At 41.8% G+C, this 27,142-nt stretch overlaps 1 protein-coding gene across 4 annotated transcripts in view; it reads right to left on the bottom strand.

Moving 5' to 3' along the window:
* Positions 1-27,142, bottom strand: part of KLF12 (Kruppel like factor 12) — a 267,563-nt gene that overhangs the window by 36,151 nt on the left and 204,270 nt on the right. Inside the window, exon 7 of one of the 4 annotated variants that reach the window (XM_042839347.1) lies at positions 26,441-27,002. The exons of the other annotated variants lie outside the window; for them this stretch is intronic. Within the exon in view, the coding sequence (XP_042695281.1) occupies positions 26,885-27,002 (118 nt within the window). The 3' untranslated portion in view covers positions 26,441-26,884. Of the gene's footprint in view, positions 1-26,440; positions 27,003-27,142 lie in introns of those variants that run through there. 4 annotated transcript variants of the gene reach the window in all.

Here is a 27,142-nt window from a genome sequence, read left to right as displayed (position 1 = left end):
TTCCCCACTGCATCAAGTAAAGGATGGAAATTCTCCTTGATTGTTCTCTTACTGTTCATATTTTGCAAAAGGATTTCTTGTTCTCTTTTACTGCAGTGGCCAATCTGAGTTCAAGCTGGACTTTTGCCTTCCTCCCTGCATACCTTAGCAACTTCCTTGTAATCTCCCCAAGTAGCCTGCCCCTTTTTCTGGAGGACATAGACTCTCTTTTTCTTCTGGAGTCTCAACAATAGTTCCTGGTTCATCCACACCGATCTTCTTCCCCTACGGCTTGCCATACAGCACTGAGGAACATCCTGTTCTTGTGGACATCTCCATCTTGAGGAGTGTCCAGGCTTCCTGAACCCCTTCACTCTTAAGGAGCGACTCCCAAAGGACTCCTGCAACAAGCGTCCTGAACAGGACACAGTCTGCCCTCTGGAAGATCAAGATAGAAGTTTTGCTAGTCACCCTTCTGACATCTCCAAGAATGGAGAATTCTACAATTTCATGGTCACTCTGCCCAAGACAGTCCCCAGCTTCACACCTCCCACCAGTCCTTCTCTGTTAGTGAAGAGCAGGTCTAGCAGGGCACCACCCCTGGTAGACTCTCATACCAGCTGCGTAAGGAAGCTATCTTCCACACACTCTAGAAACCTCTTCGATTGCTTCCTCTGTGCTGTATTATATTTCCAACTTATGTCAGTGAAGTTGAAGTCCCCCATGAGAACGAATGCTGGTGATCGCACAATTTCTGCAAGCTGCTCATAGAATGCCTTGTCCTTCTCTTCATCCTGATTAGGTTGTCTATAACAGACCCCACTAAGATGTCTCCCCTACAGACCTTCCCCCTGATCCTTATCCATTGGCACTCAACTTTATCACTCCCAACCCAAGCTCTTCAACATCAAAACACTCTTTAATATAAAGAACCAAACCACCACGCTTCCTTACTTGTCTATCCCTTCTGGAGAGCTTGTAGCCATCCATCACAGCACTCCAGTCATGAGAGTGCTCCCATCATGTCTTGGTAATAGCAGCTATGTTATAGCCTGGTGCACAATCGCTTCCATCTGCTCCTGCTTGCTGTCCATGCTGTGCTCATTGGTGTAGATGCACTTCAGCTGAGACATCTGCTTCACCACCAGCTCAAGCATCATTCCCCTACATTCCTCTCTGGTGAGCCCTGTTTTGTCCCCTTCCCCCACTGTAGCTATTTTAAAGCTCTTCCAATAAGCCCTGCTAGCTCCTGCACTAGGATTCGTTTCCCCCTTTGAGACAGGTGGATTTCACAAGCACCTGGACAACAAGCCAGGGCCACATAAACTGCTCTTTGATCAAGAAACCCAAAGTTTCTGCCTCGACAACAGACTCTGAGCCAATTACTCATTACTTGTGCTTTCCAAGCCCGTTCTGTGTACTTCGCTGCCCCTGAAGGTACAGAACAAAAGACCACTTGCGCTTCTTGAACTAACCACCCTAAACCCCTGAAATCTCTTTTCATAGTTTGTAGGCTTCTCTGAGCAATTTAATCACTGCCCACCTGAACTACAAGCAATGGAAAGTAATCAGTGGACCTAACCAACTCTGGGAGTTTTCTAGTTATGTCCCTGACCCAGGCACCAGGTTGCCCACCACAATCATCCTTCTTTCCTTCCTGACAGAGGCAGTCTCAAGGCATGGGGGTGACTGCCTCGCCTTAGGCTCCCTCCTAGACAGATCCTTCATTGCCTCCCCACTCACCTCCCCTTCAATTTCTAGCGTCACAAACCTGCTGCTTAGTGGGAGCTGGGGAAGTGAGGTGGGCAGGCACTGGGGGCTCCCGTGACGCTGAGTCAGGACTCTTCACAGTTAACTGTGAGTAGACAGTCTTTGCACTTGTAATTAAGCTACACTTACCAACCATTCAAATGTACCAAACAGGTGAATTTCAACAATTCCTTAGTTATCACTACATCAGTTCAAAAATGAAAAAAATATCTGGTTTGGATGCAGGCCCACAGAAAGTCTGGCAAAACTTCCAGTGTCTTCAGTGGAGTCAAAGATACACTCTCCCAGCTGGAAGGGGAAACTTCAGTTTCCATGAATTGGTTTTTTTAATGCTTTCTTACAAGGCAGCACTGCTTTAACTATCTGAAGAGATTACAGAAAGCACAAGGTTTGATTGAGAGCAAAATTACATTGGTAGACAATCTGCATAAATCCATATTGTGCATTTTGTACTAAGAAATATAAAGAAATATATCTTCTCCAGATCTTTTTGCTGCTTTAGAAATTGTTCCACTTGCACTCAGAGACAGACTATAAAGTCTCTGTTCTCCACCCAAATTATCCACAACCCTTTTTGAAGACATGAATCAGGCTGGTAGCCAAGCAGCTCCAGTCCTCTGGGCTTCCATGAGTCCAGCTGGCTGCATGGGCTGCATGTTCTCATGCTCCTGCACTCAAACAACTGTGTGGACAGGGATCAGGGTAGTTAGTCAGTCCCTGGCTGGGAAAAACTACAGAAGCCTTTAGGATGGGAACAGACGTCTATAAAAAGGCAAGAACAAAATCCTGATGACATTTTGCTGTCAAAAGACAGGGTCAGGATTTCACTCTATGCGTGCTTCAGCTCTGCCAAAGTAAAATCTGAGCGAGGGTTTGGCTGGTTATATTAACTATGCCTTCCCAACTATGACTTGTGTGTGGGTTTATAAGAAAGTTCTCATGCAAGGATTTAAACTGGGTAAGATTTACATGATGTTGCCTCTTCAATTTTTCTGAAATGTAACACAATGCGCTTGCCTGATAAGAAATGTTTTCCCACTGGCTGAAGGGGGTGTGTCTCCCTCTGGGACATCAAGTATTCAATTACTTGAGGGGAATTATTCTGCTATTTCCAAGAGGCATTGAATGTTTTGTTCAGAAAAGGACAAAAATATGTAAAGTTGAACAAGCCTTGCAGACAAAAGATTTTTGACCCAGCCCTTCCCTAAGCACAGACAGAACCGCACGCTTGCAGCTTTATGAAATTTTATTTAGAGTTATTCCATAAGTATTATTTATAATATATGTAATTATATTGTAAATATTTAGAAAAAATGCTGATGAAACAGAGAGAGAACTGGCAATCTTTGAAAACTACTGTAGTCAAACGAGCCCTGTTTGACAAGAGATTGAATAGTCACCATTTTCAGATACCACATTTTTTCCTTCAATTTGTAACTGCCTCAAGGAAGAAGGTAGGAACTCACTTCCCATATGATTAGAAGCATCATCCAGTCACCAACTGAATTGCTTGCACGGATTTCTTGCAGATGACTTAGAAACACGCATCAGACCTCTTTCATCCACAAGACGCTACTTGTTCTATTTAGTGCTGAAGTATATTTCTACAGCCTTGTTATCATGTGCTGTATTTATTTTTTACACTACTATCACCGCCATTTATTTTCACACTTCGAAGCTCAGGCGGTTACAAAGGGAAACTCGCACAGAAACGAAGCGCATCTGTCTGGCTGCTGCTGCCTCTGAAGTGGGCACGTCAGCCCCTCCCGCATCTCCTACAATGCTGAAAATCAAGGGACTGTAATAATGGGCCACTCTGTTAACCTTGCTAATTTATGCATGTTGCTCATTAGTGCTCTGCCAACTGCAGTTTTCAAGTCCCAAAGGGTCAACAGATCTGAGCATCTAGAAGAGTGTGTTCTGAATTTCAAGTATCTCAAACTTGTGGTCAGGAGCACTGGTCTAGGATCCAGCGGCCTCTTGTTTTGCTACAGGTTTCCTATGCATTAATCTAGACTCAAAATCAGTTGTGCTGACCCAGCATGCAGTTCACTGGTCTCTGGAATTTCTGCTGCTCCCCTGAAAGCACCAATCTCCTACATCTTCAGTAACGGGATCTTTGGCTTAAGAGCTTCAACTCTTTATCAATAACCACCATTTTTTGCCCTCATATAAGATCCAAAACAAATACAAATTTCCAGTGGAAAACAGTGAGAAAACACAGTGAAATGAATGACGACAGAGCTTCCCTGAAGAGGTTTTACTGACAAATTTGCTCTGCAGAGGAAACAGTGAGTGAACCTCAGCAAAATTAACATTTGATTAAAAAAAAGCTTTAAAAGCACATTGTGACTACTTAAAAGTAGTACTAAATAGAATTTTGTTAGAATATCCTCTTAAAATCATTCAATCAATCAATCCCCACCACCGCTTCTGGCTATCTTCCCACCCCTTATCTATTAAAGTCTCTGTTTGCTTAACAGTTGAGATCTTACAGTTTCACTCACCAGATAAAGCACCAACAAATACTGTCAGTTTAGTAATTAAGAACAACCAATGTGCATACAGTCAAGCTTTTACTAGAGAAATCAGAGTCTGTTAAAATCTAGCAAAACTCAACCCTGAACATATGTTGTTTTGTTCTGTTTTGTTAAATGGGATGGAACATACCAGAACTTCCATGATCAAAAACCTCCATAATTTCCTGAAACATTTGCAGCCTTAGCTTGCAGTAAGAAGGGATCATTATCAAAGCATTTTGCAGTCACAATTGTTCATTTTGGATGAGGCACATATAGAAGAAAAAGAAGAAAAATAAAACTCCCTCTCAGCATGACAGAATGATATTGCTGTAACTATGGTGAGATAGAGAGCGTTGGGCAGGTAAAGGAATCAGACAGGCATTCAGCTTAAGGTGAAACAAGATGACTGCAATTATCAAGAGTGATGGCCTGAATGAGACATGCCACACATCTGACCCTGTAGCCTGGAAATGGGGTCCCTGCTGACACTGGCTGGAACCCCGAGTTGTGGGCCGTTGTTCAAAGTACTTCATGACACCTATACAGTAGGCAGAAAACACATTTCAGGAGGAATAGAGAGAGAGGCTCACCCTTCCCATTGCAGCTTTTGTTTCTTTGCTTTTGTATTCCTTTACATTGTGTGGGACGGACATAGAGTGGAGGACTATTATCACATGAACTGGGGGCCACAGTGATAAGTTGCTCAGAGGTGGCTCACTGGGAAAATTCATGATCAGTTTGAATCTAGGTAACAGAACTAAATCATAGATAGGTTTGGCTTGGAAGTGATCATCCATCACAAACCCCAGCCATAGGCCAGGACACCTTCCACTAGGTCAGGCTGCTCAAAGCCCCATCCAACCCAGCTCTGAATACTCACAATGATGAGGCTACCACAACTTTTCTGGGCAACCTGATCCAGTGTCACATTGGACACATACACCTAACTTTATGTGTTTGCATACATTTTTCTTTTTTTTCCCCACAAATACTGCTGTAGGAAATACGTCTACTTCAATTACGCTCCTTAATCCTCCCTGGACATTCCCATCTCCAAGCCCACATTTTCCTTCTTCGCTTGAATAAATGGAAGTCCATTTGGAATTCTTTTTATTAGCTGTAACATCAGACATAAAAATCCGCTTCTCACTGAAGTCTCATATTAGGCTACTGAAATGCAACCCAGCCTGTTACACAAATGGAGGCAATGCTGACAGCACGGATTTTTTTAAAAAGCAAAAATATGAATGAAATATATCATAGAAGTACTTGTGCCAAAGGAAGTCCTCTCCTGCCATACAGAGGGCAGGTACACAGAGCACAAGGACAGGAACATGCAGCCCAGAATAAAGCTGCAAAGCTTCTGCCAATGCGTTAGTTATCAGCATTATGAGGCTGTGCTTGCTGGCCTACGAAATTGAGATGTCAGGATTTCAATGTGTTTTGTGTTCAGCAAATTATAGTCATTTTCTGAACATCTTTAACCTTTTCAGTGGCCCGTGGTCAGGCTGGCAGACCACTCATGGCTCTTCATATTAGAAGTCTGACAGACATCTCCTAGAAAGTCAGGTCAGGCAGGGAATTGGTATGTAAAATTACAGAGTATCAGCCAAACTGCTACTGCATGCTGCACTACTCTGAATTTAACATTGGGATGCTAAATTCTACTATCTCATTTTTGTGACAAAGAATTGAGCAACAACAAAAAATACCCACTATTGATCTATGTTTGTGACAGGCTGTTTTCAGTTCTGTCACTGGAGTTTAGAGGAGAGATGTGGTTTAGATACATGTGCTGTGGGTGAGTTTTTTTCCTGAGGTGTTGAAGCCTAACTACCCATCTAAAACCACTGTTTTTAAAACCTCTATGGAGCACATCACTACTACAAAGTCTCACACTATTTCAGCATCTGTATTACTCAACAGTGTCATTCAAATTAAATGAATTCAAATTAAACACACAGCCTCTCTCTTTAAAGAAATGTTTTACACTCTAATAGCAAAGATGATCAGGAGGACAACACAGGACTCCTGTGCAACTTATCTCTTGGATAACCTCAGTTCTGTCCCTTATTCATTCTGTGTTACTTCTCAGTTTGAAAATATTGGGGATACTACCATATATCATTCCCCCTTCCTTCTTCCTCATCTTACTACCTTAGACTTACCATCATTTTGGGTAGTGGCTGAATCTATCAGTATGCTTGTACAAGCACAGTAACAAGGGGCTCCAACTTGCCTATGATTTTCAGGCAGAACAGTAAATTTATTTATTATATAAACTAATTAGTAAATAAAACTAGTACTAAAAAGAACTAATACAGTATCAAAGCATAGAGTACAAAAAATTCAAAACATAATTTCCTCTAATGTCTAACTCTGCTAGCAGTCAGTGAATGCTACTTACTGTCTGCAATGATGTATAGAGTTTTTTAGCCTAGATGCATACTTGTGGTAAACATGGTAAGGAACAGGTTATGTTGCTAACTATCATGGTTAGTCCTAAAGCATTACACACACATTACTGGACAAAACACAAGCCAAATGGTACATAATTTATGAAAGACTTGTTAGAAAATGTTTAATTTTCTTTTCCTAAAGCAATTAAAAAATCATTGAGTAAAACAGCTTGTGATCAGACTGTTTCTGCTCTACTGGCAAACTGCAAGCTTCTAGACCTGGAACAAGAGAGTCATTATTGGCCAAACCCTAACAGGAGTGCAAAGCCTCCCTTTTATATCCTGGAAAATGTCCCTGTGAAAGGTGGTGCAGTGATTTATGTGCCACTCAATGTTGTTTTCAAGACATTCACTGAACTGAAGAAGCCCCATTATAATACGTCAAGCTCACGTCAAAACCCATCTAAATCAACAGAGACTGAAAATACATCATGTGCTTGACATACAATAATTGACATGTCATATTATATTTGACATTTCAAGGGCAATAGTACCTATTTAAATGGAGACATAGTAATATAAGTATTTCTTTGCTCCAGCTAATAGGGCATCTAACACGGCATCTAACAGGGCATCTTAGAATCATAGAATCATAGAATCATAGAATCACCAAGGTTGGAAAAGACCTAAAAGATCACCCAGTCCAACCGTTCACCTATTCCCAATAGCTCCTACTAAACCATGTCCCTCAACACAACATCCAGTCTTTCCTTGAACACCCTCCCTGGGCAGTCCGTTCCAGTGCCTGACCACCCTTTCTGAAAAGTAATACTTCCTCATGTCCAGCCTGAATCTCCCCTGCCGTAGCTTGAAGCCATTCCCCCTGGTCCTATCACTAATGACACAAGAGAAGAGGCCGACCCCCAGCTCACTACAACCTCCCTTCAGGAAGTTATAGAGAGCAATGAGGTCTCCCCTGAGCCTCCTCTTCTCCAGGCTGAACATTCCCAGCTCCTTCAGCCTCTCCTCATATGGCCTGTGTTCCAGACCCCTCACCAGCTTTGTTGCCCTCCTTTGAACACGTTCCAGGGCCTCAATATCTTTCTTGCAGCGAGGGGCCCAAAACTGAACGCAGTACTCGAGGTGCGGCCTCACCAGTGCTGAATACAGGGGAACAACCACCTCTCTGCTCCTGCTTGCAACACTGTTTCTGATGCAAGCCAGGATGCCATTGGCCTTCTTGGCCACCTGGGCACACTGTCGGCTCATGTTCAGCTGAGCATCAATCAATACCCCCATGTCCATTTCCTCTATGCAGTCCTCCAGCCACACCGCCCCAAGCCTGTAGCGTCGCCTGGGGTTGTTGTGGCCGAAGTGCAGGACCCGGCATTTGGCCTTGTTGAAACTCATCCTATTGGCTTCAGCCCAGCTCTCCAGCCTGTCCAGATCCCACTGTAGGGCCTCGCTACCCCCAGGCAGATCCACACTTCCAGCCAATTTGGTGTCATCTGCGAATTTACTGAGGGTGCACTCGATGCCCTCATCGAGGTCATCAATAAAGACTGGTGATTAAAGTGAATAAAGTGATTAAGGTGAATAAAGATTGGTGGATCTTGGTGAAGAGCTGTTCAGTAATATCTGAAGAGAACTTTTAAAACTTTTTAAGAGAAGAAAATTTCTAATGGCTCAAGTCACGAAATGCAGAAGAACCAACTTCTTGAATGAGGATAGCTCTACTAACAGATCACTATCTCAGGGGCTAATTCTGGATCACAGCTAGGTAGTTGCTACTGATTTGCAATGAGATGTAATTTCACCTCACTCTCCCTACTTCCTTTGCAGTTCTGAATAGGTTTAGGCCTCCAAATAACACTGTGCAGATTATCAGTGTGACAACTGATATAGAAATACAGATTAACAGGAGGACAAGGAGGCATTAGCACAGTACAGGTCACACTTTTTTGGCCTTCACAGACAGGAGAAATTGCAACGTAGCAGAATTTTGAATACACTCCACCTGACACCTCATCTTCTTTCCTGGAGGCAACTGTAAGTAGACTTTGTCAGTTACAAAGGTCCCATAGGATATGACGACAGGAGAAAGGAGGATGTAGTACAAATAATCCAAAACAGGAAAAGACAACTCATTGCATTTGGATTAGGAGATCTCCAAAACTTATCACTCAAAAAACAGAATATCCATGAAGTACCCTTTCAAAATTATTTTTCTAATTCATTTAGATATCAGAAAGGCGTTTTTTTTTCTTTTTTTTTTTTTCCCCACCACATGTTGTGATGCAAAACTAAAACTGCTGGCAGAAAGTTTTTAAACTGAAGTAGATGAAATTCATCTGCTACTGCCACTTTTACCTAGTATATTCCTGTAGTCTTTAATGACTCCTTCTTGTTCCATCTTCTCACCTCTGCGTTTCTGAGACATGATGCTACACTCTCCTGATTGCTATTTAGCCAAGCAGCACATATTCAACTCTTTTATTCTGTCCTCCTAGCTATCCCCTCCAGCAATCTAAGTTTGTTACTCTTCTCAGGTCTTGTTCGGATCTGTAAATGTACTGAACGCAGCACAGTTCCCTGAAATAACAGTATTCTCTCAGCCAAGAAGCATGGCAATGGTGTAACATAACGACATTACACTATATGGATATCATACACAAAAAAACATTGTATGTGAGGGCTGGTAAATCCGCCACCATAAAGAATGAAGAAAGCATCCAGAAATCTAAAAACAAAGCGCAATCTCTTGTGCAGAATATTCTTCCGCTATGTTTTCTTCCTTTTAAAGTCATACTTAAAGAATGCAATGCATTTATTAATGAATAAATGGTTAATTCTATAAATCTGTCAGAGAATACAAGCAAACTGCTTATAAATTCTGAGATGCCTGTGCCCAAATACAAAAATAAACAGAACCACTGTGCTTGTTTAAAACTCTATTAGCATATGAGAGAGAAAAAAGAGATTGGAGGAGGTAATCATGTTAGACCAATAAGCAAAGAATTTTAATCCAGAAGAATCCATAAAACTAACCCGCAAAACCCAGATCCTCAGAAAGTTTTCTTCTTAATTGCAGCAACTACAAAGCATAATACTATGAGTAAGCTGTCTTAAGTCTCATTCTCCTTTCAGAACTGTGGAAAATAGAGCAAGGTAGAAAGAAAGATACAGTGCCAGGGTTTCATTTTAGCCCTGAGAATTAAACACAGAGATGAAGAAGTTCAAAAGAGATGAATGTAAAAAGAGTTCAAGTACTTTGTGAATTTAAATTCTCCTTAATGTTTCTGTCTAGGCTGCAATAACAAGACAAAAGCATACTGGGGAAAAACTGATAAAGACAGAACTACTAAAGAGTGTGCAGTTATTTTCAAGACTCAGAACAGGAAAATTCAAAGAACTGAGGAAAAGATATATATATATAAAGCACTTTTAGACAGCCTTATTTTTAAAAAGTGGCTGAGCAGATTTATCAAAGGACTTGAAATGTTTGATCCTAATCTGAACTTCCACAAAAACAGAATCAGATTCCTTTCTTTTCTGAGGTCAGAGAAACATAGACAGAGCCCAAGAAAAGGAAGAGCACTTTTTGATTTTAAATTAGGTAGCGCTGCATGTGTAGACACAAATGTCAATATATATGTAGCTAAACGGCAGTTCCTGAACACAAAGCATTTTTACATATTTAATTCACTAGAAGACAAAAATTGGAATAGTTGAGAATTAAGAGTAGCAAATGACATGAAATGGCCAATTAAAACACTGACTTTTATATGGAGAAAAGAAATATGTAAATTAACTCGAACTGTTTTTGCTAATTAGAAGCAGGCGCACCTCAAAGCTCTGGAAGTGCAGCGCACCAGGGAGGTAAAGACAGTACGATGTTGCAGTGATGAAAGGTACCTATCCTAACAGTATACAGCACCAAACAACACAGCACAACTTGAGCTGCAGCCTGATTGCTCAATGCCCTTTGGTGCCACCTGGGAGCTGAACACAGCCCTTCTCTGCTCCAGCTCAGGGCTGTCCTCCTTCCCTTGCCACATCCAGCACCCGTGAACTGAGATGGTGTGACCCACTGAGAGGAATGAGGCCATCCCACCACTCCGCAAACTATGTTAGGAATGGGACGTTCATAGATCATTGAGATGGGAAGAGTCTGTTATCCTATAGGTATCAAATGCCACATCTCGTATCTCAGGTGGCATGCTGCCATGTTGGGACTGAGGGGAGCAGCCTTCTGCACAAGAGAATCTCATCCCTGAAAGACTCACGGCCAACTCTTCTCTTGGGGCTGTGAAATTGGGCAGCCAGAGGGAGCAGCAATGGGGACAAGGAGAGTGAGGGCACTGCATGTGTTATAGGACAGAAAGTGCCTGCTGCTGCCCTGCTGTAAGGTGCAATAAACCTCCAGGTTCTCCAGATTAAGGTAATCCATTTTGATTTCTAATTGTAATTAGAAGGGAAAAGACTGTAATAAGCAAACAAACAGTTCCTGTGCTTCATAAACCTTACTCCAAACAACTCTGCACTGTATCTTCTTTACCTGCTGCCCTTCTCCCAGTTCCATCCAGTATGCTACCACCTGGTGTGCATTCTAACTTCCCAGTGCTGTGTTACACATGGGCTGAGGGGCTGGAGCTGTAGGAACATCTGAGGAAGAAGACAAAGAAGATGACCAAATCCCGCAGCACCACAGAAGGAACAGGCCCTCTGCATATACTCTCAGAACACGCATATATTCCCAGAACACCCTATAAACACTTGCAAAGTAGAATGAAATCACCTTGCAAAAAAAAAACAAAACAACTGGGCAGACTTTTTGACTCAAGCAAAGCCAAACATGTGGATGGCTGTCAGTTAATGACTCCTAACAGAGACCACAAGTCTAAGTATCTTTGCATATATATATATATATATTAATTCAATTTGATTTCAGTGTTTGCAGGAATATAGCCCTCAGTAGAGAAGGGTTTAAAATTCAGGTCACATTTTAAGTTGGTCAGAAAGGACAGGACATGTTACTCAATTAGCTGTTTATTGTTTCTCCAAGGTTTGAACTCAGGAAAACTGAGCAACTTTCTTTCTCTCTTTCTCTACGGAGGGAAGTCCTAGCTTCTAACCAGCTTGGTTTGCTTTTAAACACACATTTCTTCAGATTAATCTTCAGGCAATTTGACCACCAGGTGAAATCTGGGATTTAACAACGCTATGATAACATTTACAGACTTTAAAAGAAAGTAAAGCCTACATGCTGGTGTTTAATATTACAGCAAGTCCTAGAAGTATCATAAATACAAATAGAAAGTGTATCTTTATTGACTGAAGTACTGAAGGAAATGCTTTCAGTCTTAGTGATCAGCATCCAGCTTGGCTGCAAGTTTTTGTTGTTGCCACTCCTGTTCACGTTTACTTATTTGCAAGTTATCATTCTCTTGGTCACAGGCCTTCCATGGCATTTCTAAATTTTTACATGCAATTAGAAAATCTGAATCAGAATTAATATACCTGGACTATCTGTACACTAAAAAGCACACAGTAAGGTTCAAAATATGTTTTTAAGCTCCAATTATTCTCACTGAAAGGCAAAGAAAGCACTTCTATTGCTCTGACAGGTTTTTCTCTACATTTGTTAGACAAATGCAATAATTGAACGCTACTCTTGAAAACATAACCAACATGAAGTCTCAGCTCTAGATGGCAGTAGCCTCCTTTAATTCTTAAGTTTTCTCCTTCCTTAGTCTCTGTTCCTAAGGTCTTTGTTCCTTAACTCTCCAAATAATTCTATACTTCCTTCTCTTCCCTCAAAATAAAGACTTCAGTGCTCCAAGCAGCTTGGGGAAGATCACTGCAAGGCATTTTTATGAAAGAAATCAGGCCATTCCTGCAGTTAAGCTACATGGTTCTTCAAAGCATACAGAATAATTGAGGCCTGAAGTGGGGGAGAAAAGAAAGGAAGACTTTTTCCCCTCCTCCTTTCTTTATCAGTCACCTGGAGGAGTGTTAGGAAGAAAAAAAAGTGCTTCTTTTCTTTAATGACAGCCCTCAAGTAAAAAGGGAGGGAGCAAAGGACAGAGAAAAATAAAGAAACACAGAAAAAGAAACAGAACAAAAAGGTGCCATTTCATAATGACTTGGAACAAGGAAAAAAGTCTACCTAAAGAATATGACTTTAAAGCACCAAATGATTTTACAAATCTCTCTCTTTGGGCATAGTATACTAACACTACATTGGTAGACTTTATCAGATAAGCCAAGGCCACTTTAAGTGTTTCAAAAACTAACACATAAAGAAAGCTATCATCGAAGCTAGAACTCCTCATTTGACCTCATTTTTCCTTCCCCCAATACTGGCATTTAATTTTGCCAATCAAATACCATTCTTGGTATTCTATGCTGAACGTCATTCCTTGTAATGGGCATTTGGTTGAGATCTGTACCTCCTCCAGCTCCACGCGCTCTTGGACATAATCACTTCTCTGTCATCCATGTGAATCAAATGGAAACAGAAATATCTTAAACAGATTTCTAGAAGTCCGTGCTTACTTAATTCCTTAACATCTGTCATCTGTCACAATTAGAATCTGATTCTGGGAACCCTCAAGCACTTAAGCAATTTCATTCAGGTGAACTATTCCAGTACATCTTTATCAGTCCCCTCTGTGCAGTTTTCCACATACATGCTTTCAAAACCAAGCTATCGCACTTCTGAGTTCATATTTATTGTCAGCATTCTGGGAATTCCTGCATACATGTGATATTTTGTTCTACTGGTAAGGAAATGTAGGGACAGAAAAGAGAAGGGAAAGGAAGGAAAGGAAAGGGAAGGAGAAGGGGAAAGGAGGGGAGGGGATGTGAGGGCAGGAGAAGGGCAGGAGAAGAGAGGAGAGGAGAGGAGAGGAGAGGAGAGGAGAGGAGAGGAGAGGAGAGGAGAGGAGAGGAGAGGAGAGGAGAGGAGAGACAGTTCTGCCTGCTAGATGCTATTTTCAGACCCCAGAAATTGTAAGGCTGGTAAAACTAAGGTTTCTAAAGAAAGGAGGATGGACCTTGCTGTAATACATAACACATCATTTTCTGGACTTAGGAAGGCTATAAAAAAACAGAAAACTAATATTTTCATCTTCCTCTGCTTGCAGTCATTGAATATGCTCTTCTATGAGGAGTATTTTCCAAGAGACAAGAATTTAAGAGTAACATACCAACACGAAGTACTCTAAGAAATAGAAAAACACTGAAGAAAATAAGTTTTAACTTCTGAATTCATCTCTGACTTGCCCTACAGCAAGATCAGATAACTTTATTGTGTCTGAATAAAGAGTAGGTCTTTTCCTAAACTCTGCTTGATTACCATTACTAACTACATGGTCATTACATAACATTTTTCACAGTGTAGGTTTGTTGCTTTTTTTTTTTTTATACAGCAGAAATGAGCCAGCTTTGTAATTAAGTCAGTATTGTGCTTTTTCTCTGTCCACCCCAAGCCATACACTGCTAGCACTCCTCTAACCCTAGACAGAGACAGGTTAGGGAGCTAACGTGTGATATTGACATCTCCATGTATCTTACCAACAGTCGGATGAACACTGGTGTCCACTGAAAAGACCAAAATCCACAGCCTGACTGCCCTTTAGATCTGCCCATTCACCTATTTAATTATGGCATACCTGCTACTTTTTGAAAAGTAATCAATATCACCCACTTGGTAAAGAACCCAAGCAAGAAAGCTTAAAATAAAAGCAATTTAAGAGCATATGTAGGTGAAAATCGTTTTCACATCACAAGTGAAGCAATCCAGGCATAACACCACATAACACCAGTACTGCCTCAACATCCACATGGGACCTCAGTGAAGTTGAAGATGTTCACTTGAGGTAGAAAGAGCAGCTTACTTGAATGCACTTGCAGCACTGGGATAAAAGTCTTTGGTTTTGGGTCTAACACAAAACTCAGAAATCACACGTGAAGTACGGCCACTTTAAAGGCTGTATTTCAAAGACCTACCACAATTCATGACAACATTAGAAATCACCCTCTCACCGTTAGGACTATAGCCATGAACATTTCATTTTGGTGTTAGTAGAGGGAGCAAAAAGAGAGCAAACAAAGTGGAAAAACTTCCTACTCTCATTCTTCACAATTATCAGGGTTATCTATAATTCACATCTATGATTCACTATGAGAATCAACATAACTGAACTGAGTTTAGATTTTTGAATTGATTCTCTCAGTATCCAAATGAGGTTGGTTGACAACATTATTAACATTTTTCAGACAAAGGAATAGCATGTCAGAGTAATTATCTGTGGTTTTTTTTTTTAATTATTGTTTTTTACAAGAGGTATGACCTACAATGGAAAATAAGAGATCCTTAAAAGACAAGGCGTACGACATCTAAGGTAACAGAAATGATTTACGGCAGGTAAGAAATTTTGAGTCACAGTCTGAACACAAAGATATATGTGATTCCAGATCCTTCAAACTCCATGTTCCTGGCTTTTATTTAACGTCTGTTTCATAGCATTTAAGATTAGAACTCACAAACTAATTTTCCAAGGAGGATGTTTTTCTCCAGAATGGTATTTTTACTTCACATTTCTGCTACATTTGTTATGTCCTCTTCAAAACTTTCACTCTGTTCTAACCCACTTAAGTAGTTTGCTATGATGGCCAATGGACAGAGACATAGAGGGGATAATTGGCATTACTTGGGATAATTCACCTCATGTATCTCACACATATGTTTCTTAAAACGGGATGGAGATGTCCATCTCACTCCATTAAAGGCAGAAAAAACTCTACATCCCTTCTTAACTAGCAGAAGGAGTCATACTGAGAAAAACATTGAATATTTACTGATGGTAATGTCTTCTGCTGTTACACTGAAGGCACTGAGGACAAAAGCTGACACTGAGAAATCAACACAACTATTTCCACATGGCTGATAAACCAGGTGGTGATGGGGGAAATGTATTTGAGAAGGAAAAGGACAGAAAAAGACTCATTTCTTTAACAAGCTGTTTGATAACTCAACAAATCGCTTAGTCATTTGTCTTCTCACATTTGCCACACACAACACATTTATCAAAATGCAGCCTGAGTGAGGGGCCATGGAGGGTGTCTGAAGGCAACACAGGTCATGCTGATACACCCTTGACTTCAACGCATCGGGCTTGTAATGAGGGACTAATTTGGTTCTAAGCACTAGCTTGGCAGAAACAAAATACTTGAAGACTATTAATAGAGAAACTTTTCACAGAAGCTGTGACCTTTATGACTTAGCACGGTTTACAGCCTTCCCTCCGCTACAATTAAGCAAATCCCTGCTGCAAAGCAATGTTTGTGTTTTTTTCTGCCTATTACAAGTGGCAGACTGCTATGCAGAGCAACGCTTCATTACATATACTGATGTAAATCTCTTCCACAGTACAGTCTCACTACTGAAACGAGAGAGGAAACACAGGGTTTACAGTTCACTCAGCAATAACATTGTCTCATGTCCTACAAAAATCTGTCCTCAGTATTGACAATCACTCAGCTGACGGCCTATGTACATTTGGAGACAGTGATCTCTCTGTTGAGACAATAAACTAACAGGAGAAAACATTATCAAAAGCATAGGTGCTGTGGAATTTAGGGGAAAAAGAAGAATGTACTGAAGTGGTTACTTCTCTCCCTTCAAAGTTGGACAAAAGTGGCTGAAAAATGCGTTCTAAATATAGTGAGATAATTAAACACCTAAAAACAGCACTGCAAATGCCTGGTGGAAAACAGTTATGAAAAAGATCAAAGAAAAAATCATAGAACCATAGAATCACAGAACAGCCTGGGTTAAAAAGGACCTCAAAAATCATCTAGCAACCCCCTGCTATGTGCAGGGTCGCCAACCACCAGACCAGGCTGCCCAGAGCCACATCCAGCCTGGCCTTGAATGCCTCCAGGGATGGGGCATCCACAGCCTCCTTGGGCAACCTGTTCCAGTGCATCACTACCCTTAAATATTCATTTACTATGTCAGCACTTACTTGCCAAACTATGTGCCAACAAAAATTCTAGCTGTTAAGGTTACTGAAACTAGAAGGGACAGAGAAATAACAACATTGGGCTCATTTTTAACACAAGCAGCTAAAGTCTGTAATTCAGGAACTGAAATTAAAACCTGCAAAATACATACTTGCATTTTTAGACACAGTAGAACAACTTTTAAAAATTACTACTATAAAAAAATACTTTGTCTGATTCCATCTGCTCACTGCTGTATCTCACTGCAACACAGAACACTAGAGGAAGGGTAGATAGTGTGAAAGCACAAGTGCATGGGATTAAACCAACAAAGACATAAAACAATATACAAACATAACAAATTAATTCCAGAGACACGGGCTAGAAACAGAAATTTAGAACTAATTGAAATAATTGGTACTGTAACCCCAGGTCTTCCTGGCACTGCAAAAACTACTTCTACAGGGATATACCTCTATCTCAAGCAGCAACACGTATCATTTTATCATACTTAAAAAATAAAGGGCTGGACAAGTTACTGACTCACTACAAGCAAATGGTGAGAGCAGCTAAATAACTCTCATTGCAGCAGTTTCATGCTTGGCAACTATATGTGCCACAAGAAATGATTTGTAGTGATGCTCTGAACACACAAAGTGATAGAACAGCTCTGTGCGAGTAGTGGAAAGCATGTTTCTCTAATTTATCCTATTCTTAGTAACAGGTTGAAACGCTGTCAGATCTAGGATTAGTTTGGTCTCACGGAGAAGTGCAGAGTGAAAACTCCCCCTGTGAAAATTCTTTCAGCCACATCTTTGACAGCTGGCCCACAACCACGCCAAATCTGTGAGATAACTGAGGAGAGATTGCAAAGAGACGACTATTCAATATTTTTTTCTAAGAACTGGTGGCACAAACTGAACAGAGGGAAGAACTTTTTTTCTCATGCAACACATACTTGGAACTCGTTGCCTCTGCACATTGTCGAGGCCAAAAGAATAAATGGGTTTGAGGGAGGATAATGAAGGGTGGGATCACCTATAAATACTAAACACTAAGGCCCACAAACAGCCTCAGAATCTGAAACTGCATAAAATACTGATTCTTTTAAGATGTGAAGAGGGAGATGGATGGGTGGAGGAAAAGTAGGTAATCCAGAGAAAGAACCACACAATACCAAGCTTGCTCTGCTCTTTCATTACACACTAGATAGGCTACCAGCTCTGCTTGGATTGACATGGTACGAAGGATTTTAGGTTTACACAGATCATAGAATCCTTAGAGTTGAAAGGGACCTCTGAAGGTCGGCTAGTCCAAATCCCTATAATGAGCACACACATACATAGCTAGATCAGGTTGCCCAGGGTCTTATCCAGCCTCACCTCAAAAGTCTCCAGGGATGGGGCATCAACCACATCACTGGGCAACCTGTTCCACTGCCTCAACACTGACCATTTCTTTCTACACACATTCATGAAACATACACTTTTGAAACCAAATGCCAATTTTATTAAGTGCCCCCATGCCATATCTCATACAGCTGGAGGTACTTACTACTATGTCATGTGCAACAAAGGACAGGAAAGAAAAAGTTCAGTTTCACAGAATCGTAGAATTGCTCATGTTGGAAAAGACCTTAAAGATCATCAAGTCCAACCACAGCCTAACCATCCTGCCCTCACTCTAACAACCCTCCACTAAATCATGTCCCTGAGCACCGCATCCAAACAGTTTTTAAACACATCCACGGATGGTGACTCAACCACTTCCCTGGGAGCCAATTCCAGTGCTTCACAACCCTTTCTGTAAAGAAGTGTTTCCTGATATCCAACCTAAACTTACCCTGGCACAACTTGAGGCCATTTCCCCTTGCCCTGTCACCTGTCACCAGTGGGAAAAGATGAGCCCCACTCTCACTGTAAGCACCCTTCAGATACTGAAAGAGAGCACTAAGGTCTCCCCTCAGCCTCCTTTTCCCCAGACTAAACAGCCCCAGTTCCTTCAGTCACTCCTTGTAGGGCATATTCTCCAAGCCCTTCACAAGCCTTGTTGCCCTTCTTTGCCCAAAACTGAACACGGTACTCGAGATGAGGCCTCACCAGTGCCGAGTACAGGGGCAGGTTGAATTCCCTAGTCCTGTTCACCACACCAAGTCAGGATGCCATTGGCCTTGGCCACCTGGGCACACTTGCTGGCTCATATTCAGCCGACTGTCCATCAGTACACCAAGTTCCTTTTCCATCAGGCTGGAAAGCTGCCTGCCACTCTTCCCCAAGCCTGTAGGGCTGCCTGGGGTTGTTGTGACCAAACTGCAGGACCTGACACTTGGCTCTACTGAAACTCGTACAGTTTGCCTTGGCCCATTAATTCAGTCTATACAGGTCCCTCTGTAATGTCTTTCTTTCCTCTGGCAGATCAACAGCCCCTTCCACCTTGTTTGCAACATCTTGACTACTCATCTGTCCAACAAGGTGGGCTTTTTGCTTTTTCTTACTTTGCCCATCATTTGCTCAGACCTAATCCAAGCCAGAGACAGAGGAACATAGTACCATTTCTTATGTATGAATATTTGATACTTCCATAAGGACATGCAATCTTTCCAAGTATCATCTTTCCTATGAAGCAACTGCAGGGAGCAGCAATAGATTGCTAAGAGCTTGGAAGGATGATGTCTCTGTGTCAAGGGTGTACAGGCTGGTTCGGCCCAGTTCCATGACAAGCAGGCTGGAGGGATTTCGCAAAATCTGCACCTCTGGAAAAGGGAAACAGGGAACCCCAAAATAATCAAAAACAACAGCAATGATCTGAGGAGAAACAAAACTAATTTACTAAATATGGTATCGGAATGCGAGATAACACACTATAATACAATATACTTAGAATCAAAGCTAAAAAATCAAATATAATGAGAGAGAGTATGTCTGAAAGGTGGAAAGGCCTCACCATAACACTGAGGTGAGATGCGCAGTCAGGTCGAGCAGCAGGGAGGAGAGCCTGACGAAGAAGAGCACATCAGGTGACCTTGCCAGGAGTTGTATCTCCTCTGTGCCTGCAAAGCCCCCTGGGGAATGCAGTTCTTCTTCTCTTACGGACAGGTGCCCGGAACTGGAGCATTGACAGTTTAACTCCCAGTGCACTGCATGATGTTATGATGTTGAATACCGATAACCAGAAATCATAAAACCATGACAGTAGCCTTCCTGATTTCAATGCAAGATGCTGGAAGAGAGCCACTGCCAAGGTATGTGAGTTTAGGCTTGAGAAGGGAACAATAGCCAACATCAACAGAACATGCACACTGCAAAGGTGACTGAAGCAGTAATGGGCAATCTCGGAAGTTGAGAAGAAGCAGACACTTCTTCAGCTGACCGAAATGAATGAGTTTCCTTCACCTTGGTGTTAAGACCATTTTCCCTAAAAACATTCCCACTTGAAGAGAGTACAATGTCTTAGTAACTTCTACTCATCTATTCTGATGGTAGAAGTGACAATACCATGGAAACCACTTTAATTTTTTCCACTGAAATTACTGTATGGCTTAGTGCTCGCACCAAGATTATACACAACAGTACTTAATGATCTCTTACCATGAAGAAGGGGGTTAGAAAGGGGAATTTAAAAAAAAACAAATAAACAAACACCACTAGCAACAAAAAACCTTCTGTGAAATGGCCATACCAGTCATTTCTGTGAAATGAAAAGTAATTTACACAGCAGTTTTACAGAAAAGAGAATTATGCAGTTAATCAGTGCTGCTGGATAATTACACTGTACACGAGGCCTTGCTTTTAGGAAAAAATACAAGCTAATAAAAAGAGCCAGGAGATCAGTAATAGCAGGGCTTTGGGGAGACACTGGAGACACAAAGCTAAATAATTTAAAGCGAACAAGTATAATGACTATGAAACTAAATTATTTTAAGCTTACATTAATTCTCCACCCAATTACATATCTAATGTTAAGTGCAAAAGCTAGAGAATTCCCGTCTGCTGCCTCAGCTGCAAGCACACACGGTGAAAACAAGGAAGCCAAGGGAATGTGATCTGAACATGAGCAGACTCTGAATGCCTTCTGTGAACTACTATGGATGCCTTTAATATTCAGAGGTCTGCTGGAGAATTCAGTTACTTTTTGCCTCCCTCTGGTTACTTCTGGTTCAAGTGAGGTCTCTCGCTAATACAGCCAACACAGTCAATCGATTTCCTTGGCCGTGCCCTTTTGTGCTTTTCAAGAACCAGTGGCAGCTGTCTGCTGCCACAGTTGTCATGGAGGAAGCAGGCAGAAGCTGAACAATGTGGGATTAAGAATGAAAATGATGACTGGTGTAATGAGATCATTGCATTACCTTTGTGTTGGAAGCAATTTAACTCTGATGATTACCGACCCTTGGTGATGCTGCAGCTGAGCAAAATGTGCCATCCTAGAAAAGTGTGGGTACACTGGAAGACAGTGTTTCTGGGGGCAGCCATAAATAAACTAGACTTTTTCCCTTCCTGCATTATAGGTTATCTAACACCTGAGTTACCACCATTCAGCAGTTACCCTTCATTTGTATAACAAACAATGCGGGAAAAACCTGACACAGTGCACCTAGCAAATTATTATTATGATTTCTATGGCACCCAAAAAAGCACTTGGTACTTCATGAAGTAGTTAAACTGTGTGCACAGTGAGCTAATATTTGGTGAAACAGTGGAATTGCAGGAGGTGAAAGTATGTGAAGAGTTGGTGGGAACAGGTGAGTTACAGGAACAACACCAGTTACTGAGGGATCAGATATCAATAACACCACCAAACACATCTGCAATACAGCAGGTTCAGTGAACATTGCCAATTCTTACTCCTCGTGTTCGTGCCCTCCCCATGAGAAAATGTTTGGTGAACTTTCCTAGTCCACATTTTCTTCCAAAAGCATGCTAATCCATAATAAAATATCTGTATCTTATGCTGCTTAGTTTCTGCGGTCCCAGAATAGATCTACTTGAAAGTCTTGTCAATTCCAATGTAAATATGACCATGAACGATTTTCAGTTTAGCAAACAGCAGCCCCATATTTTGAACCTTTCATCGATTTCATAGTGATGGCATGATAATGCCTGTGACTCTGTGCCAAGTCACACCATGCCAAACACACAGGAGCAGCTTACATCCCTGCATACAACATAGCGCACTGACAAATCACACAGGAGGACTCTGCACACTCACAAGAGCTTGTCACAGATGTATTTTTCTTACCAATTTTTCATTTAACTTTTTAGACTCACTGTTTTGGTATGGACAGCCTGTTGGTATAGCTGATGAAGCTGAAGGAATATGATGCTACATAAGCCTGTTGCTCCCACACTTCTGCAGCCTCACAGCGCTTCCCTGTCCTCTGCTGGAGGCACTACCGCGTGCTTTGTCTGCTGAGTGCACTGAGGACAGCCCAGGGAGGAGGCAAAACAGAGGAAGGTGAATTAAAAAGAATGAGCAGGAAGAACAAGAGTGCTCATTTCCAAATACATCTACCAGTAGATAAACAACTGTCATACAGCTCCCTGCTCTTCCAGAAGCTGCATACCACTCAGAACAAAGCATTCTGTGGTGCCTCCAAATTATTATTAATAGTAAGGTATGAGCTGCAGAAGGAGGGAGAACTGAGAGGGGTGGCACTCCACAAGGCTGGCATAAGGGATGGATCTGCTCCAGGCTGCCTGCCAAATCCATTGGAAAACTTGATTTTTCCAGGGGCCACCAAGGATGCTTTTCTCCAGACCACAGTATTTCTGTGAGAACCTATGTCTGGACTGGGCTACATGGAGACAAATGCAAGCTCTGAGCTAGTGACCCTGCCTGCCCCAGCTGTATCAGTTTCTACTCCACACCCAGGGGTGTATGAAGAGGTCACAAGCCAGCGAGTGAATGTCTGATAAAAAAAGTATTCTAACTAGCCCCTTAATTCAAAGGGATGCAAGAGGGATGGCAGAGCCTGCTGCAGGGACTATTCAGGTTTGTCCACAACCGACTACAAACAAAAAGAATAGGACATCTCATCAGATACAGAGAACAGAATAAATCAGTATGTTCTGATGGAAAAGCTCAGTTCCTGCTATCAGACTCCTGAGATTTCAGAAAGGCACAGCACTGAGAAAAGCAGCAGAGAGAAGGGCAAAAAAATTAAGATGCTGGTATTCATCAATGCTCATTTTAGCAGGGAGGAAACATGTCTGGGGGAAGTAAGAAGTATATTCATGAACAAACCACTGCATTCACAGTCTTGGAACGCCTTCAGGTTTCCACACTCACAAACTACCCCTGGGACACAATGCATTCCTTCTAGGGCCCTTCTCACTTCAGATGCCTGACAAAGGGCAGAGCAATGCACCCTCCTCATAGAATGAAATCCTAGATTCCTGGCTTTGTTAAAAGGCCTGCAGACGACTAGGTCCTGGAAGCATTACTAAATATGTTGATGTTTCACTCCTGAGCTTGCTCTCATTACTGGCTGTGTTTCTGGTTTCTGTACTGCCAGAAGAGTAAGGCACTGTGAAGGCTTGCTGCTGTGCAGAGCTAAAGCAATGCCTCACCCTCAGTGGCAGAGTGATGAAGGCTTCCCAGGTTGTTTCTCCCAGCAGCCTTCCCCTGTTGATGAGATGCGCTGAAAGAGCCCAGCTCCTGTGCAGACAGAAAATGATACGTCATCTATACACAACCTTCAGCTTTCAAACCACTAACACTGAATCCACAGGTGGGAGAGGCAATTTTGCTTCTGTGTGTACAGAGCAGAAAGAATATGAGATATCATCTATTTTGCAGAGGATTCAGGCTACCGAACGTCTACCTTGAGACATCAGCCTGCCTTACAAATACAAACATGCAGTTCAGCTTTCCAGGGATGTTATCTCACATGATGGGATAGGCCAAGGGGTTAACCTAAGCCTCGGAGATAATGTTTTACAGTGGGTTTTGTTATGGTACCGTCATCTCTCAAATACAATTTTGTTATTATTCTTTAAAAAGAATCTCCCAAAATCTTCTGGGAATTTCCTCCAATAAATAAACAATTAAAAATCTCTGAGACTTATCTTGAGGATTCCTGGAAGCTTCTTTTTCCATGTATCAGAGAGGGCTCCTTAAGGCCCCAGCCCAGAGATGGCAGAGCTCTGCCCATAGCTCTACCCATAGCTCTCCGCCTGGGGATGGCCCCTCCCAACTACAGTCTCCTTCCCTGCCCAAATAATTTCCACATGACGTCACAAGCTGCTGCTTTTAGAAAAAAAAGCTCAATATAATTAGTAGCTCACTCCAAACTGGCTCCACACAAATAAGAAAGCCTGCGAGCACCGCACTCCCCAGCAGGGAGGTCCAGCCGCAGCCTCTCCTCAAAGCTTAGCTCACCTCTGCCCTTGCAGAGCCGCTATTCTTCCAACGCACTTTATTAACATTTTCCCTGCAACGGCTGCAGCAGCTGAGCTGCTCCGCACAGATTTTCTGCTGGGTATAGGGGGGGCGAGAGAGGGGGTGTGAATTATACAGCGAGATGGAGCGGGGCCAGACAGCTCCTCCAGTGAGCGGCCTCCTCCGTGCGGGCTCCTTCCTGCTGCTTCTGCAGCTCTGAGGATCACCTGTTGGCCCTGGCACCTGCCCAAGCTGGGGCCTAACGGAAATGACAGAATCAGCGAGAAACGAGAGCCAGCTCGTATTCCTGCTGCTCAGATGAGGGAAATACAAAAACAGATGATGGCAACGTGACCTGGCTGCTGCAGGCAGGAGCTGGGAGAAGGTGGGGGGATGGAAGGAGGAGGAATATGTGCGGAGAAAAGAAAGAAAAAACACAACACAAAAAAGCAGCTAAAAAAACACCTTTTTTTTTTTTTTTTGTTCTTTTTTTTTTTTTTTTTTTTTTGCTGTGTCTTTCTGCTTTCTCTTTCCACATTCAGCATAGCAAAAACATGAAGAGTAGTTCTCCCTCCACACAGGCACCTGTCCGTGTGGAAAAACACTTTGCTGTTGCTTCTGCTGGGGAGGTCACATCTTTCCATCTTCTGAAGGAGAGATTTCAAATGGAGGTTCAGATAGGCAGCAGAAACAACCTGTCTCTCTGTCCTGTGTAGTGACACACAGATGGGTCACAGATCGCTGACAGCTTTGTGTCTGGGTTTCTCCTCTCCCATAAAAATGGTGTTCAGCAATATCTTGTAACTGATAGGGTTTGCATAAGCTGCAACATCACACAGCAGGAGAATGCGCCACTTGCCTCCCATTCCATACTCCCAAACACAAAAACAGCCAAGAAACCAAAAAGAAGCTAACTCTTAAAAACAATTCCAAAGTTTTGCCTCTTGACTGACAAAAATTGATTACTGATTACACACTGAAAATTCAGATACTGCTAGCTTAATACAAGTCCTTGGAAACCACATTTACTCCGAGCAGAAACAATCCTGACACCTGAAATTTCGAGTGAAATTTATCCAGACCTCTAAGTTCAGACACATTTTGACATAAGAAATGCATTCTCTATCAAACAGTGCAACAGGCTTTAAACAGGCTTCTAAGAGATTATTTTTTCTCCCAACAATAACTCTTAGCAACAGTTACAATAAAAGTAGGAAAAACTTTATTCCTTAAATGAAACTCTTCTCCAAAAGTGATGGAATGGATTCTTAGAGCTCGCTGGTTCATAAGGAAACCTTTCATGAATAATGAATAGTGCATATTCCAGCCTCCCAACAAGCACCAACCATCCAAACACACCCACAACACTGAGCTGTTTCTGCAACTTTGGCCCGTACTCCGCAGCAGCTTTTCCCTCTCCAGTTTCACCAGCTCCCTCTATTTCTGTTCTATCAGCAACTAGGTAGGTAAGCTGAAGAAAAAATTAAGTAGTGAGAGCAAGCCGGAACTAATGTGCACATTATGAATTATTCAGGCGCTCTTGATTCCTGCACCTGCACAGAGGCAGGAAGTTCTAAGGAACAGTCATTACTCTTCTCTTGGGTTTGCACAAATTCAGTTACTGCTCAGACACTTTGTTCTGTAACTGAGATTTCAGGTCTCATAGTAAGCAATGGAAGTGGAGAAGAAAATAAATCTCACATTGTCAACCCCCCCCATCTGCTGCCCTGAACCCTGGATAATCATTCTACCCCTTCTAGAACAATACATAACTGTCATAGTGCTGAATTCATCTCACATATGCTAATTCAGACCAGAGCATCATCAGAGAAAAAACCATGTGCACAAACTGGCCCTGCCAGATATTTATTCAGCTGTATTAGTCTTTGTTTGAACTTTTCTCTAGCTCAGGGCATCAAGTATTTCACGTGCTAACTTGATTGTTAAGGCATCCTTCTCCACAGATCGTATAGCAGAAATGCATTTTCTCCTTGACCTTCTGGCAAGCATCGTGGAAACTGACATTTTAATTAATAAAATGCCGTAAGAGTCAATACTATGATTTCAGGATTTAATGAGCACACAGGTCTTTTCCATCTTCATCTACCATTATTTCAGTAAACAAAATGTCATACACCTAACTGCAAGTCCAGATATGAGCCATGAAACTAGACCATTAAGCACATTTGCAGAGAGTAGATGAAAACCACGTATCACCACGAATATTTAAAGATAACTATGAGACGGTTGCGAGTTAACATGCTAAGGCAAAGAGATGTAGAGGTATTACACCCATTGAAAGTAGCACATTCCTGTTCTCATCCTTACTCTATCTCACGTCCATAGTTGCAGTGAATATCCTTGGGTCTTGTCCTTTATTAATATGTCATCACCAACAAGTCCTCAAGTTAAAAGATTGTCTGTTAATCACAGCTAAACATCATGCTTGGATTGACACGATAAAAGAGATCTGAAGCAACTGATAATGAAACCTTTTTAATGCCCTGTTCCAAAAATAACAAGTCAAACACTCAGAAAGGTACGGCACATCCTTATCGCATCTTCATTCTTCTCTTTATGCCCAAAGAAGTTAATTCAGCTTCCCTTCAATGCTGAATGCATGAATGGTCCTGCTCCTATCTCATTCCTACCCAAAAAGAATTTATCCGGTTCTTATTTAAGGTATTTTAATCAGGCACATAAACATGTTTTATTCTTTGATGATCTTTCATTCAGCATCATTAATCCCCAGCATTAAATCAATAGACTTACAACATTTAATCACGTCAAAATGCAACATACAAATCCACAAATGTGTTAAGCTCATCACACATCGAATAGCTTGCAAGTTGGAATCTGTGCCTTCTTTTTGCCTTGGGATTCAGCAAACCTGTATACAAGCCTTTCATAGAAGTAAACAGGTTCTCTCTCCAAGCATCTGCCACTAAGCAAAAAAAAAAAAGTTGTTGATAAACAAAACATGGAATTTTGTTTCTGCTCTGTCATCTTTTTTATCCCTTGTAGTCACTTTGGCCTTAAGAGTAATACTTCTACTTGTTTTACAATGTTTTACAGCAGTGTCTT

This window comes from Centrocercus urophasianus, unplaced genomic scaffold (assembly GCF_019232065.1).
Source record: "Centrocercus urophasianus isolate 14NV4802_14NV808 unplaced genomic scaffold, USGS_Curo_1.0 seq_9, whole genome shotgun sequence".
In the NCBI taxonomy this organism is placed as follows: Eukaryota; Metazoa; Chordata; class Aves; order Galliformes; family Phasianidae; genus Centrocercus; species Centrocercus urophasianus.
The sequence above is the reverse complement of the archived record's forward strand: the minus strand, read 5'-3'. Positions and strand labels throughout refer to the sequence as shown.